General features: G+C 37.9%; 1 protein-coding gene across 17 annotated transcripts in view; it reads left to right on the plus strand.

The window, feature by feature from the left end:
• Window positions 1-698: 698 nt before the first annotated feature.
• Window positions 699-16,236, plus strand: part of C2CD5 (C2 calcium dependent domain containing 5) — a 101,436-nt gene continuing 85,898 nt past the window's right edge. For 14 of the 17 annotated variants that reach the window (XM_080661264.1, XM_080661269.1, XM_080661267.1 and 11 more), the window contains exons 1-5: window positions 699-898; window positions 1,064-1,182; window positions 9,691-9,777; window positions 10,600-10,771; window positions 12,925-13,020. In XM_080661264.1, the coding sequence (XP_080517390.1) occupies window positions 1,093-1,182; window positions 9,691-9,777; window positions 10,600-10,771; window positions 12,925-13,020 (445 nt within the window). In that variant the 5' untranslated portion in view covers window positions 699-898; window positions 1,064-1,092. Of the gene's footprint in view, window positions 899-1,008; window positions 1,183-9,690; window positions 9,778-10,599; window positions 10,772-12,924; window positions 13,021-16,236 lie in introns of those variants that run through there. The other 3 variants (XM_080661260.1, XM_080661263.1, XM_080661258.1) reach the window with 2 other exon arrangements.

The following is a 16,236-nucleotide window of genomic DNA, read 5'->3' on the forward strand; positions in this document are numbered from 1 at the left end:
ACGCCTGCCAGCCATGTCTGATCTTTAGGCTTGTCAACAATAAGCACACTGAGATGATCTGTGAGGGCAGAGTAAACTCCTTCAAGCAGTGGCTTGGGATTTTTCAAAGTTGTTGCGTGTTTTTGTTTGTGTGTGTGTGTGTGTGTGGTTTTTTTTTTTAAGATTTTTTGTGAGTTAACTTGAGCTAAACTGTCAACAATTTGCCAGGAAGCAGAATCTCAAGGTACTGTGTGTGTGTGTGTGTGTGTGTGTGTGTGTGTGTGTGCCCAACACCTATTGTAGCATCCGTAACCCAGTGAATAAAACTAAGTCAGCTACCCGACATTTCCCGACATTTTGTACTCTATTCATATAAAAACGTCACCTCGTCCAGGTAGAAACCAACTAAATGGATGTTACGAACACTAACGGGTGGTTAAAGACAGAATGAAATCGCTCCTGTAGCAGTCCTGTCACAGCCCCTGGGAAATGCGGCGCCTGCAGCCGGGAAGGCAGCGGCCCCCAGACCTGGCGCCGAGCTGCGCCCACACTCTGTCCAGGATGGAGCGAGTGTTCCTCCGGGGAAAGCTGCAACGCACAGCCCGGTGGATGATGCAGGGCTCACCTCTTTCCCTGCCCTCCCGCCGCCTCCGAGTCCGCCCCGCCCCCTCTACCTCCCCGGCGAAGTGGGCCGAGCGCCGAACCATCGATGCTCCCTCCACGCCCCGAAGGCCGCCATTTTGGGGGGAGGAGAAACCCTAGGAGCGGCGGCCGGGGTTCAGCGGGATGTTGACAGGCTTCTCCTTCTCTTGCCAGCGTTGTGGGAACGGGACAGAAGAACCCACCACGGGCACTCCTCCGGCGGCCTCTCCGGAATGAGGCCTCAGCTCTCGCGCCGGATCGCCATCCTCGGCCGAGAGTGAGTGACAGCCGGCGGCGTCCCGCCCCTGCGCGCCCAGCTGTCAGTTACCCCGCGCGCTCCCGCCGCTCCCCGCGCGCGCGCGTTCCCGCCTCTCCTCGCGCGTTCCCGCCCCTCCCCGCGGGGCTTGGCGCCCGGTGCAGACTCGCTTGTTTGTTTCTGCAGGAGCTTAAGGAGAGGCCCAAGCCGAGACCATGCCTGGGAAGCTGAAGGTGAAAATCGTGGCCGGGCGCCATTTGCCAGTGATGGACCGAGCTAGTGACCTGACTGATGCCTTCGTGGAGGTTGGTGCAAGGTCCTGCTGCTCAAAACACAGGAAACGCCAAGCCCTCGAAAGGATCCTATCCATCTTGGCCCCAGCCCCTCAGCCCATTTCCCTGCCGACTGTTCCGTGTGCCTTGCTAGTCCCGCCCTCCCTGGAGGGCTGTCTGCCGAGACTGCAGCCCATGTGAAGGGTGTGCGGTTCCAGGCGTCCGCGGCACACTGCGCCGCGCGGGGTGGCTGTTACTGCTCTGCATGCTGGGGTGACCCCGATGTCAGGGCTCATAACAGGCCACCTGCCAGTCAGGAGATCCCAAGGCGTGGCCGCGTGGCCACCGAGATACACACGCGCACGCATGCTTACCCACGCCCTTCTTTGGGGGTGGGGGTGGGGGTGGGGGTGGGGGTGGGGGTGGGGGAGAGCGGGGGTTCTTCACGCTGGACTGATGGAGATGATGTTCAAGAATGTAGATAAACAGTTCGAATAGGCACTTTGGAGACCTACAAGGCTAGGAGATCCACTCTTTACCATAGTCTTTTCTGAATTGTCATTGTAAATTCTAAAACCCTTCCTGCTCTTGTCTGGACTGGTAGGTCTGAAAAGCTGTTTTAGGGTAATACAGTGCCTTGGGGTAGGAAGTCAATTAAATGCTATGGATATTTAAATTGCAAAATTGCCTTTTAAATTTAATGACTGGTTTATAACTCATGCAAATTATCACAGGCCTAGGGCCCCGGAAAGTAATATGCTAGTGTATAAAAGAAGCCAAGTAAAAATTGTAATAAAAATTGACATGATGAGCCAGAGGATTAGAACAGTAATCATTTGACCTATTAATGCAGGGAGTTAATAGATACATGATAATATATAGCTTGATTTTATCTCTATAAAATATTCTTTTATATATTTTTATTGATTTCATAGAGGAAGGGAGAGGGAGAGAGAGATAGAAATATCAATGATGAGAGAGTCCTAGCCAGTTTGGTTCAGTGGATAGAGCGTCAGCATGCAGACTGAAAGGTCCCAGGTTCATTCTGGTCAAGGGCACATCCCCAGTAGGAGGCATGCAGGAGGCAGCCGATTAATGATTTTCTCTAATCATTGCTGTTTCTGTTTCTCCTCTCCGTTCCTCTCTGAAATCAATAAAAATATTAAAAAAAATGATGAGAGAGACTCATTGATTGGCTGCCTCCTGCACACTCCCCCAGTGGGGATTGAGCCCAATACCTGGGCATGTCGAACCCACGCACCCACGCAGGTCGGGCTATAAAATATTCTTGATGTTCCATGAAGGTTCTCTAACCTAATAACTGCGATGTTGCCCCCAAACATTGCTGTGGTGATTCTCAACCTCAGCTTAGTTTGGGAAATAGTTACTGAGTGTGTTCTTGGGCCAGATGTTAGGTAATGGGGATACACAGATTTCCAAGGCATAGTCTGCTTTCAGGTAGTTCAGAGACTGGCATAGGTTAATACAGGTACTGAGTCTTTTTTATTGACAGGTCTGTGCTAAGTACTTTTTAAAATCACCACCATTTTTATTTTTTATTGATTTCAGAGAGGAAGAGAGATAGAAACATCAATGATGAGAATCATTGATCGGCTGCCTCCTGCACACCCACTACTGGGGATGAACCCGCAACCCAGGCATGTGCCCTTGACCGGAATTGAACCTGGGACCCTTCAGTCCCAAGGCCAGCGCTCTATCCACTAAGCCAAACCAGTTAGGGCTGTGCTAAGTACTTTTTAATTAGTTTTCAAAACAGTTCTGCCCTGGCCTGGTGGCTCAGTTGGTTGGACCGTTGTCCCGTACACCAAAAGGTTGTGGGTTTGATTCCTGGTCAGGGCACATACCTAGATTGCAGGAGAAGTGATAAGGACAGAAGCCTATGTACTCTAGTGAGTTAAAGAGGGTTAAAGAATGTGGAAGATGAGGAAGTAGGAGTGATATGAATAGGCAACTGTTACAGGAAATATGAAGGGGAGAGGAAAAATAGTGTGGTATTTGGGGGAGTACAAAGTTTTTAGTACTAAAAAAAGTAAGTTAGAAGATAATAGAACATAATTGTGTGCTAATAGGGATAATCCAGCAGGAAGGGAAAGATTAATGCAGGAAAAAGGGGATAATGAAGGATTGTAATTTAATAAAGGGATAAATTGTATGATGTAGACTACTTTATAAGCTCATGGGAGAGGGACATAATGAAGCCTGGGCTGGTGATGAGAAATCTTTGTGCTGGGTTTGAAGAAGGGTAAAATTTCCACAGGCAGAATGGAAAAGGGGGCATTTTTTAGATGAATAGGACCAACTTGGTTTAAAAGGAAAGGCAAGATAGAGCATATGTAACTGAAGGCTGGGTTTTTGTTAAATAGAAGTGAGAAATAAAATTTGGCTAGGTAGGTGGGCATACAGACCACTGAGTGGTCTGAAAGCTGGAAGGAATAGTCTTCAGTAGAAGTTCTCTTAACCAACTTCCATTAACTGACTCGTTACAGTCCCCAGTGCTCTGCATTCCTTCCACAAGCACATTCTTCAGTACCCCGTACAGTTAGGTTATTCTCCAGTGGACCTGCTTCGCCCATCGGTTGGCTGATGTACTTTACCAAGAGGCAGTTGTTTATGCCAGCTGTATAATTGTAATTTATTTAAATCTATAAATTAGTGAAATAATTGTGAAGTATGCTGATAAATGCTACATAAAGACTTATGGATACAGTCACTAAAAATTACTGTGAACCAGATGAAAATGGTAAAAAAAAATCTAGGATTCTATGTTCATGGTTTTTTTAAAAGCAATTTTAAGTTCTACCACTACATTTTAAAGTAATTTAGACTAGCAGTTATAGATGATACTTTATGGGTGCAGAAGAAGATGATGTACAACTCTAAAGAATGGACCCTTGTCTTAACCGGCTTGGTTCAGTGGATAGAGCATCGGTCTGCAGACTGAAGGGTCCCAGGTTCGATTCTGGTCAAGGCCATGTACCTTGGTTGTCGGCACATCCCTAGTAGGTGTGCAGGAGGCAGCTGATCGATGTTTTTCTCTCATTGATGTTTCTAACTCTCTATCCCTCTCTCTCTCTGTAAAAAATCAATAAAAAAAAAAAAGAAAAAAAAAAAGAATGGACCCTTACTCAGTTTTACACTAAAAGATAGAGGAATGGCCCTAGCCAGTTTGGGTCAGTGGAGAGAGCATCAACGCATGGGCTGAAAGGTCCCAGGTTCAATTCTGGTTGCAGGCTAAATCCTGTGTGGGAGGCAAACAATGGATGTATCTCTCTCACATCTATGTTTTTCTCTGTCTCTCCCCCTCCAGTCTCTCTAAAAATCAATGGAAAAACATCCTCTAGTGAGGATTAACAAAAAAAGATAGAGGAATTAATATTTATGTTTTATCTTAATGTTTACTGTTTGTATCATTTATTTTTTATTTTTTAAAAATATATTTTATTGATTTTTTACAGAGAGGAAGGGAGAGGGATAGAGAGTTAGAAACATCAATGAGAGAAACATCGATCAGCTGCCTCCTACACACTCCCCACTGGGGATGTGACCGCAACCAAGGTACATGCCCTTGACCGGAATCGAACCTGGGACCCTTCAGTCCGCAGGCCGACGCTCTATCCACTGAGCCAAACCAGTCAGGGCTGTTTGTATCATTTTTAATGATTCTCTGATTTAACTTAGTTATTTGATTTATCAATCGGGAACTTCTACAATATGATGTGAAGTCAATACCAAGTAGTAGTTAAAGATGGTTATTCTTGCAGGAATTTCATGGATGAATGGGATGGGTTTCTGTATAAGGAAAGTATTAATGGAAATATATTTCAGTGTTAATGTGCATGTTACAAACTGTTCTGCTGAACTACACGATCATTTTGTGTTTATCCAGGAGCCATTAGGGAATAGGGAGAGGAAAAGAAATTATTGTTAAATGAATATTTTCTTTGTATCAGACATTTTGCTTGATCTCTCCATGCATTACCTCAGGTAATGCTCACAACAACCCCCTTTTTCAGAGGAGGAAGCAGCCTTAAATAACCTTCTCAAGGTAATTTAGCTAATGAGTGGGGAAAGAGAACACTTGTACTTTACTAGGTAATCTCATTAAAATCCCTGATGTTCTTTAACAAAGTTGTAAGGCATTCACTTAATTGCTGAGTAATTAAATCTCCTTTTGAATTAAATAAGACCGAATGGACTGTGATTCTTCTTTAGTAGAAGGGGAATCATCACAATGTTGGCAAAATACACACTCTAGCCTTTTTCTAAAATCTTGGTTTTTGTTTGTTTAATGCAGTGTGGGGACTGTCACATCTTTACTATATCCAGAATGGACAGTTGACCAAAAAAAGTGCAATATAGTACTACAATATAGTGGGATAAAACTGAAGGGGGTTTTAAATTAGAACCTAAAAAATAATATGCTATTTTTGGCAATGGAACCAGAACCCTTAAGTACATTTGGCTTTTGAATGGTTTTATAAATCCTAACTACATTTTACTTCAAATAAAGCAGTTTTTAGGTAAATTAGATATTATTTCTTTGATATTTTGACTATTAAAATGTAATGAACATTAAATTAATAAATGAGTGGTAACCTCTATTCTTCTTTTCCTGCATTAAGTTTCTTTTTTTTTTAATTGAATTTTTTTGGATAACCTTGGTTCACAAAACCATATTGTTTCAAGTGTACAACTCAACAAAACATCATCTGTATACTGCATCGTGCACCCATTGCCCAGAGCAAAATCTCTTTCTGTCCCCATTTATCCCCCTTGGCCTACCTCCACCTATCCTACCCTCCCTTTCCTTCTGTCTATCCCCACACTGTTGTCTGTGTCTATGTGTTATATATGTGTATTTTTTTGCTTAATCCCTTCACCTGCTTGCATCCAGCCCTCCAACCCTGCCTCCCCTCTGACAGCTGTCAGTCTGTTCCATGCCTCCCTGCCTGTTTCTATATTGTTTGTCTGTTTATTTTGTTTATTAGATTCCACATATGAGATCATATGCTATTCTTTCTCTGACTTGCTTATTTCACTTAGCATAATGCTCTCCAGGTCCATCCATGCTGTTGCAAAAGGTAAGATTTCTTTCTTTTTTATGGCCAAGTAGTATTCCATTGTGTAAATGTATTACAGTTTTTTTTATCCACTCATCAACTGATGGGCTGTTTCCAGATCTTGGCTATTGTAAATAACGCTGTTGTGAATATAAACTGCATATATTCTTTCAAATTGGTGTTTTGGGAGTCTTTGGGTATATTCCCAGAAGTGGGATTGCTAGGTCAAAAGGCAGTTCCATTTTTAATTTTTTGAGGAAACTCCATACTGTTTTCCACAGTGGCTGCATCAGTCTGCATTCCTACCAAAAGTGCACGAGGGTTCCCTTTTCTCCACATCCTTGCCAGCACTTGTGTTTGTTGATTTATTGATGATAGCCATTCTTACATGCATGAGGGGATTATCTCATTGTAGTTTTAATTTGCCTCTCTCTGATGATTAGTGACGTTGAGCATTTTTTCATATGTCTGTTGGTCATCTGTATGCCCTTTTCGGAGAAGTGTCTATGTCCTTTGCCCATTCTTAATTGGGTTGTTTGTTCCCCCATTAAGTTTCATTTCTTTAACATTTGTGATTTAAAATTTAAAAAAATTACACAAGAAATACTCGAATAGCTCCCATTACAAAAAATTTTAATACTCAAAAATAAAACTTGAAAGTTCCTTACTACTTTCTTATTACACCGTACTGTATTGCCGACACCCTGTCAGTCCCTTCTTCAGAGGAAATTGCTGTTAGTTACATATTCTACTACTCGGTTTTTTCAGTTATTATGTCATTCACATTTTCCCATGACAGTTCATGTGATCAACTCCATTTTTCAGTAGGATTCTTTAGTTATTTATTCAGTCATTTTGCAGTTGAATCACTATGTAGCTTTTTGTATATTTGTAGGGGAGGAGGCCTTATGTGAAAGTACTTCTTTAGGTTAAAATCCTGGAAGTGGATCTAGAATTCTATAATTCAAATCAAAATAAAGGTTTTGTCATGTGATTTAATTTTAATTTTTTTCATTTAAAATGATACATTTCAAAAATAGGTAATATATATGTTCATGGTTCATAATCCAAAAGGTAACAAAGTGAGTCAGCCTCTCATTGCCTTTCCTTTAACAAAGCAGTCTGTTCTGTTCTTTGTAGTGGCCACTATTAACATTTCTTATATATCCTTCTAGAAATAATTTGTACATATGAAGGCATATGTTATTTGCCATAACTTTTGTCATATTTCTCTACGCAAATTATGCCATACATACTGTTCTGCAGTAGTAAGATATATCTTGGACATTGTTCCATACTGGTGCTTGGAGAACTGCTTCATTTCTTCTATTTAGGACTGCCTTGTGTGGCTTTACCATATTTAATTTAACCAGTTCCAAACTGATGGATATCTATGTTATTTCCAATCTTTTGCTATTATAATGCTGCTTATATGCATTGTATATCCTTTGTACATCTGAACTTAAAGGATATAGGCATTTAAAGTTTTGATATGTATTGTCAAACTGTAGTCCATTGAGATTGTTCTAATTTACACTCATTGATCATCTCTTGACATATTTAAGACATTTATTTTTTCATTTCTTTTAATTGTTTGTTCTTGTCCCTTGTCCATTTTTCAATTGGTTTATTGATATTTTTCTTATTGGCTTGTAGGAACTCATTAAAAATTGAGTAAATTATATTTTTATGATGTATTTGGTAAATACTTTTTCTAAGTTTCTTATTTATCTTTGATTCTGTCAAATTCTTTGTCATGCAAGAAGGTATTTTTAGGTAATTTTTAAAACTTTTTTATCTTCTAACCAAACTGCCTAGGTACCACATGGTTGCTATCATTCCCAATCATTCCAATTGAATGATATAATAAATAGAAAAATATACAGAAGATAAAAAAATAGTTTTGGATATTTTGCTTTTAGAAAATTTCCTGGATTGATTAAACATTAATATCTATAAGTATTATAATACCAAAAGTAGGATTATAGTAAAAAAGGAAAGGAGTTTTTATCGATTATTTGATTGAACTAGCATTTCCTACGTGCTTGCAGTGTGCAAAAAACTCTGTGCTGGGTATTGTGATAAAGGGGATATAACCTTCAGTGAATTCTGAGATTACAAAAGGTGATAACTAATAGAATTAGGGAAGAGTTGAAGAGACTAAATTTAGGAAAAGTGATGTAGTTGCCTAGCTGTTTTGCTCCTAAGCTTCCTGACCACTTCTTAAGTCATCTGTTTCACAATTTCCATTTTTTGCTGGAAACAAGTTCCAAAGATTTAGCCTGCTTCATGCCACCTTTGTTTCCTTTTATTTATTTACTAGAGGCCCAGTGCATGAATTCGTGCACGGGTGGGGGTCCCTCGGCCTGGCTGGCGATCAGGGACATCGGGGCCATGGGAGGTTGGCCAGTGGGGGAGGAGCCGAGGGACGTTGGCCGCCCTGATTGGGGCCATCAGGGCTGGCCGGCCTGGAGGAGGGGTCGTGGGAGGTTGGCTGTGGAAGCGCACTGACTACCAGGGGGCAGCTACTGCGTTGAGCATCTGCCCTCTGGTGGTCACTGCACATCATAGCAACCTATCAATGGGTCGTTTGGTCACTTAGGCTTTTATATATAGATAGATAGATAGATAGATTTTTGGATCTTTGTGATTTAGTGTTTGCAAGTCTTTTCATCCAACCTCTTTCATTGTCCCTAAAGATGAGAACGTATAATAAAAGCCTAATATGCAAATTGTCCCCTTGACCGGGAGCTCGTCCGGGAGTTCAATCAGGGGGTGGGGCTGGCCAGCCAACTGCCCGAAGCACCTCCCCCCGGCCGGCCCCGCCCTGGCTGGCAGTGGCAGCAGGCAGCTGGGGGAAGGGAGGCCCCAGTCGGCAGCCAGCAGCCGCTAGGGACCCTACCCGTGCATGAATTTTGTGCACTGGGCCTCTAGTGAGAACATAAAACCCTTACTGGCCATAGTTTATTGTTGATCCCTGTGTGTGCACAGATAAGAAATTTAAAAATATGTATGGAGAAGTCAGAAGATACAACAGGGATCTATTACTGAGTTCTTGTAATAATGAGCTGTAGTTCTGGATTCCCTTGCTGATATGGCCAGAGAAAGATATCCTCTCACCTTCTGATTTTATTTTTGCTTATCCCCCACCCTTAAAACTCTCTTTTGTCTAAGCTCTTGATTAGTGAAGGGCATCCTGATTCCTTTTTCTATAATGACATAATGGTCTATGTTTTAATTTTCTTATAAAGCTAGTCAAGCAGAACAGTGGGTAATCCCTTGTACCAGGTGTAGTCTATAAACTTACCAGTAACTATCCACACTTTCTTCTTTTTGGCTCAGAGGATAGTTGTCTTTTTTCCTCTCCAATGTTAATCCTCCCATTGCTTGGCTCACATTAAACTTTATTTATATTCACACATTTGATATATGTATTTGATTATTTTTTATTTGTTTTTAGGTAAAATTTGGTAATACCACCTTTAAAACAGATGTGTATCTCAAGTCCCTCAACCCTCAGTGGAACTCAGAATGGTTTAAATTTGAGGTAAGTTTTTAAATGTTAGCATTTTTAGCGTGTGTTTTTGGAGGTGATGCTTTCCCTAGGAATGATAAGAACACCTTTTATTTCAGGTATAGTAGTTTTCCTGTGACATAAAAATATTTCTTAGGAATATTGCACTTAAGAAATTATGTTACAGTTAAGAAAATATAAATATATGTAGGAGAACCCAGATTAAAATGGTATTATATTATTATATAGTAATTTCTCTGAATTTTAGCATATATCAGAAATCACTTAAGGACAATTGTAGTTCCTCTCTTTGGCACAGTGCTTGGCACATTATAAGTACTTTATAATGAGTAAACATAAGGAGAGAGAGAGGGTAGACATTTATTTTATGAACTTAATTCAAGAACTTAAGTTGTTTTTTCGTACAAATAATGTTAGTTTTGCTTACAGTTTTATTCTCTGAAATTGTCCTTAGAAATTATGCTGTCATTGTGCTCATTAGCATCCTTACTCTGTAGTTAATATATGGACTCTGTTATGATATTCCTAAAGCATTTTTGCTGGAAACCATTGGTAGAGTAGTAAAACACAGGATAATATGCAGAAAAGGAATTATAACTTTTTTTTTGGTTAAGTATCCTAACTCTGTGCTTGAGGCAGACTGTACATTCTCTCCTCCCCTAGAAACTTGGCATCTTGTGTAGAAAATTGAGTTACAATTTTTTGTTTGTATATTAATTGGATTTTCCTCCCCATAAATAAGTAATTTTTTACATTTGCTATACAAATTTACATTTACATTTATGATAACAAAGATTTTTAAATTACAAGATTTAATTTAAAGTATGCTTTTAGGTGGATGATGAAGATTTACAAGATGAACCTCTACAGATCACAGTTCTTGACCATGATACTTACAGTGCAAATGATGCCATTGGTAAAGTGTACATTGATATTGATCCTTTACTCTACAGTGAAGCCGCAACAGTTATCTCAGGATGGTTTCCCATTTATGATACCATACATGGTAAGGAGTATATTTTAAGAAAATAAATCACAATCTTTTAAATTTATCTTTAAAGACTATTATGTATACTTTGTGGTTTTAAAACTTACATCTTTGAAAGATATCTCCTTTTTAGACTTAGTAGTAAATTATTTTTGGTAGAATTGTTTATTTTCTGAACATAACTTGAAACAATTTTCTGAGTTAAATTTGTACAGTATAGCAAGTAAATGCATTATTTAAAAATCATCTCATATTTGTAATCTGTGTTCCTAAAACATACTTTCAAACTGTATTCCATTAAGCTAGACATTATAGAGATTTGCAAAAATGTAACACAGTGCCACTCCTATTACTTCTTTCCAAATATAGTTATTTTTATAAAAAATATTGCTTATATTAACAGATTCATTATTACTTTCAATGGAGTAATAAGCAAATACTTTTTAAAATTCTCAATTTTAACTTATAATATGATAAATGTTGATAGATATAAGTAACATATGTAAAAACTCCTTGAGGACTTCAGTAATTTTTAAGTTGGGACGGGTCCTGCATTTGAAAAGTTTGAATAACAGCTAGCCATTTTTAGAATGGTAAATGGACCCAAAAGGCACAGACAGATGATTCTATCTAGTCTTGTATCTTTCTTACTAGTCTATATTATTGACCTGACAATTCCATTGATAGTCATTTATTGTAAGAAACCAAGACGTTTGCTGAGATTTATATATATTTATTGTGATGTTACTTACATTCTATTATCATTTACTAATGTTTAAATTGGTAAAAATAAGTTGCAAAATAGGATTTACTTAAATAATGTAGAACATAAGTTACACAGCTGGAACTAGAAGCATGTTTTCATAATACAGTGGCATAAGGAAATGTGCATGATGTATTATGAATTGCAAAATCCAGATTATAAAACATTATAGGATAATCCCAAGTTGGTTTAGAAACAAGAGAATTGTATATATGTAATGCTCTTGATGAAATTGGCAGAATATGTGATAAAATGTTTACTTTTGGATAGTTTTATTTGTGGACTATAGTCCTATTTTACTCTTTGTCCTGTTTTGCTTTTTTCTATACTTTTTACAATGTACACAGGTTGGGCAAAAGTAGATTTACAGTTGTTTGTATGACAAGTAATACAATAATTAAAAAATAATAATACAAGAATGAACTCTGTGTTTCACACACTTACAACTGTAAACTTTTTTCCCCACCCTGTATGTATTATCTTGGTAATAAAAAAATAAAATCCCATTTTATGTTATATTACCAATAAAAAAGCTACTGAGAGTGAATCTGGACTTGGATTAAAAGCAGTAGCTATCAGAATGAATGAATTTTCTAAACATATTAAAAATTGCTTCTAGTTGGTTTAATAGGTTAAATGGGCCCTTTGTTAGGAATATAATCTGTTATTTCAGTAGGTAAATGAGCAAGTCACTCTTCTTAGAAGGGTTCCTCCGTAAGTATGAATTTGACAGGAAGTCAGGACAGCCAAAAAAAAAATGTTTAGAGGTAGAAGCTGGGCCATTTTTATTTGTTAGGGCATCTTCTAAAAACCTGTTATCTTAGAATTTCTTAGTTAGCTTATTTTAACTTATTACTTTATATTCGTTGAAAAGAATAAAAGTTCTTTTGTGCTAAATCAGATTCTTGCATTAGTTGTTAAGAGCATTTACTCTGGGATATACAGATCTGACTTTTAATCCTAGCTTCACCACTTACTAACTATTGACTCTATAAAAATTATTGAACTTTTATTAAACTGTAGCTTTTTTCCTCTGTAAAATGTAATACTAATACTAAAGAAACTACCTTACTGGGTTGGCATGAGCACTGTGAGATACTACTTGTAAAGCATTTAGAACATTATCAATGCTCATTATCATCATCAAATTAAATGGTACTCCTTTCCAGTTAGATTGGTTCAAATAAGTGAAGACTTGTGGTAAAATGAATATTATTCATTCTTTAATGTATACATGTTCTTCAGAAAATGTAATAAACTACTTAGAATGAAAATAATTAGGGAAACAAAGTTAGCATTGCTGTTATGATTAATACATTATTTTAAAATCATGAATTGGCATTGCTTGATTATTTAATTATACTTTATTATTTAAGGTAGGAACTTGATTTTCCTTTTGAAATTATAGGTATTCGTGGGGAAATCAACGTAGTTGTCAAAGTAGACCTCTTCAATGATTTAAATCGATTTAGGCAGTCATCATGTGGAGTCAAATTCTTTTGCAGTAAGTAAATACATTTTATGATTCATTTAACAGGACATTTAATAATTCACAAACATGGGAAATCAAATTAATATTTTAGAAGGCTAATGGAAAATCTTTTATACTTTGGTTTTAATAGCAAAGAGAAAGTTGTTAATTTTCAGAAACTGCTGTAGCTCTAGAGACTACTTATCTGATTTAAAAATAAATTATATGTAATTTTTTACAAGTTCATCAAAATTTTTATTAGAAATATTCAGTGGGGCACATGTGTACACGTGGTCGTCATGACAATGCTTGCTCCACCTCTATCCCCTTCTCCAGCTCCTACTCCAGTCTCTACCTCCAGCCTGTGAGCATGATTAGCAGGAATAACATTAAACATTGCTGGTAATAGCCACTTAATGCCAGTAGAAAGAGTACCAGGTGAAGGTTATTGGATTTTTCCCAGAATTTTAAAGAATCCGTATATTAATGAAACAATTTAACCTCATTTACTTTTAAAAAAAATTTTTTTTATTGACTTGTAGAGAGAGAGGAAGGGAAAGGGAGAGAGGGAAACGTTGGTATAAGAGTGAAACATTGATTGGCTGTCTCCTGCAGACCCCTACCAGGGATCAGGTCCACAATCCAGGTATATGCATGCCCTGACTGGGAATCAAACTGTCAACCTTTCTGTGCATGAGATGATGCCCAACCAACTGAGCCACACCGGACAGGGCAACCTCATTTACTTTTTTAATATTTCTTAAAAAAATAAATTTATTAGGACAACATTGGTCAACATGATCATACAGGTTTCAGGTGTGGGTTTCTATGTTGCAAGATCTGTATATTGCACTGTGTACCAACCACCCAAAGTCAAATCTTCTCCTGTCACTATATTTAGGACCTCCTTTTCTCCCCTCATCTCCTTCCCTCGTAACCACCACACTGCTATTTTTGTTCATAAGCTTCAGTTTTACTAGTATATCCCACATATGAGTGAAATCAAATGGTTCTTAGCTTTTTCTTTCTGACTTATTTCACTGAGCATAATTGTCTCAAGGTCATTCCCTGTTGTTGCACATGGCAGTATTTCATCCTTTCTTATGGCTGAGTAGTATTCCATTATGTACATGTACCACATCTTCTTTAACCAGTCCTCTATTGCAAGACACTTTGCAATAGTTTCCATGCCTTGGTCACCATGAACAATGCTGCAGTGAACATAGAGGTGCATATATCTTCGTGAATATATGTTTTCGAGTTTTGGGGGTATATATTCAGGAGAGGGATTGTTGGGTCATATGATTCATTTACTTTTATTTTTTATTATTTATTTATTTATTTATTTTTTTATTAAAAAATATATTTTTATTAATTTTTTACAGAGAGGAAGGGAAAGGGATAGAGAGTGAGAAACATCGATGAGAGAGAAACACCGATCAGCTGCCTCCTGCACACCTCCTACTGGGGATGTGCCCGCAACCAAGGTCCATGCCCTTGACCGGAATCGAACCCGGGACCCTTCAGTCCGCAGGCCGACGCTCTATCCACTGAGCCAAACCGGTCAGGGCGATTCATTTACTTTTAAACCTTATATTTCATGGTAATGGGACCAAAGGTGAAGAATTATTGTTAAAGCACTATATAAGAATAAAATTCTCAGATAACTAAGAATGACTGGAAAAAAGATTGAAAACAGGTCGAATGTGTTTTTGCTGCAATGCTACAAATTAATTTATCCTTAGAGAAATTAGATGTGGTACTTGTCATTTGAGAAGGTAAAGTGTGATAATATTTGCTATAGCCCTAACTCAAAACCAAATAACGAAGGAAATGAAACTAAACTGACCTATATGGAACAGGAGACTCTACAGCTCAACTAAGCCACATGTTAAAAAGAATATCACTGCCTATTGAACTACATATGTGTAAGAATATTAAAAAATGGGCTATAAAACAGGTGATGCACTGTATCTGAAGAGTAGCCTATGCTACCTTGATGTCTGCTGGTTGTCATTAGTCAGCAACAGCATAGAGGGAGAAGGACTTATTGCACTTTCTCAATCAATGAAAACAAATCCCACACTCTCTAATATTTGCATTTTGGGGAAAAATTTGATGAGGCTACATGTGTGGCATGTTCAGACTTCATTCAAATGGGCCGTCTAAAACTAAACAATACGGATGTGGAGCCTTTTGTGATAGATATATGTATGTATCTTGTAAAAGTCTCCAGTGACCTTAACCATAATTATTAGACACCATCGTATGGACAAGCTTGTGGCCACTCATCTAATGCAGGTTTTACTCTTGTACCAGTAGGTCAACATTTATGAAAAACAAGGTTTAAAAATAACTCACATATTTATTTTATTACTTTGCACAGAGGTTAATATTTTATTGCCCAGTAAATTTTTTCATAAGTTAGAGCAAGTTACTTTTGCCAAATGTGTAAAAGATATGACTATATTAAACTTTGTATAACTGTCAAAAAGAAAAAAAAATCCAGTGGGATTTTACTTTAGTACAGAGCACTGAAAGATAGGAGCAGAGTAGTATTGCTAAGCTATGGTGCTATCTAAAATTACATAGGCGTGCACAGGTATGGAGCCTCATGAATACCATGCAGTATGCGTCAGAATTGGGCAGATCTGGGCAATTTATAGCCAGTTTGGATTAATAGGCTTGAAAAATCCTAAGTAGTTGAGTTAGCTTCAAGGTCCGAATGTCTATTTTAAGAAACTAGTTTGGTGTAGATGTTCTGAGGTTCTTCTCTTTTTGAATCTGACCAGATTTTAGTTAAATCCAATGACATTTGGTGTTTTACATATTAAATGAGTCTGTTCAGTGACTACTGAACCACTGGCCATATGGCCATACATTATTAGAAACTTCAGAGCTTTGTTTTTCCTCAAATTATGTCAGAAAGGTTTGATTTTTGAGTCTGGTGTACAGAACTTTTTCATAGGGCTTTGAGTAAGTAAAGTTTTTTGTATACTTTATCTGTTTTTCGCCTATTTAGATAATCAGCTAGCCGACTTTAATTTTGCACTTTGTATTGAATGCTATTTAAGAAGTCTTAGCTGTTTTCTAAGTTATAAAAGTACAATGTATATTCATTATGCTTACATGGGAAAGATGAGAGGTCTCATGAAAGAAAATGATTATTTGTAAGAGTAAAATGGAACTTAGAAGACTGATTGCAAGTATTATATAATTACATTTAGATTATCACAGTAGATGTTCTTG

This window comes from Plecotus auritus (assembly GCF_963455305.1).
Source record: "Plecotus auritus genome assembly, chromosome: 3".
In the NCBI taxonomy this organism is placed as follows: Eukaryota; Metazoa; Chordata; class Mammalia; order Chiroptera; family Vespertilionidae; genus Plecotus; species Plecotus auritus.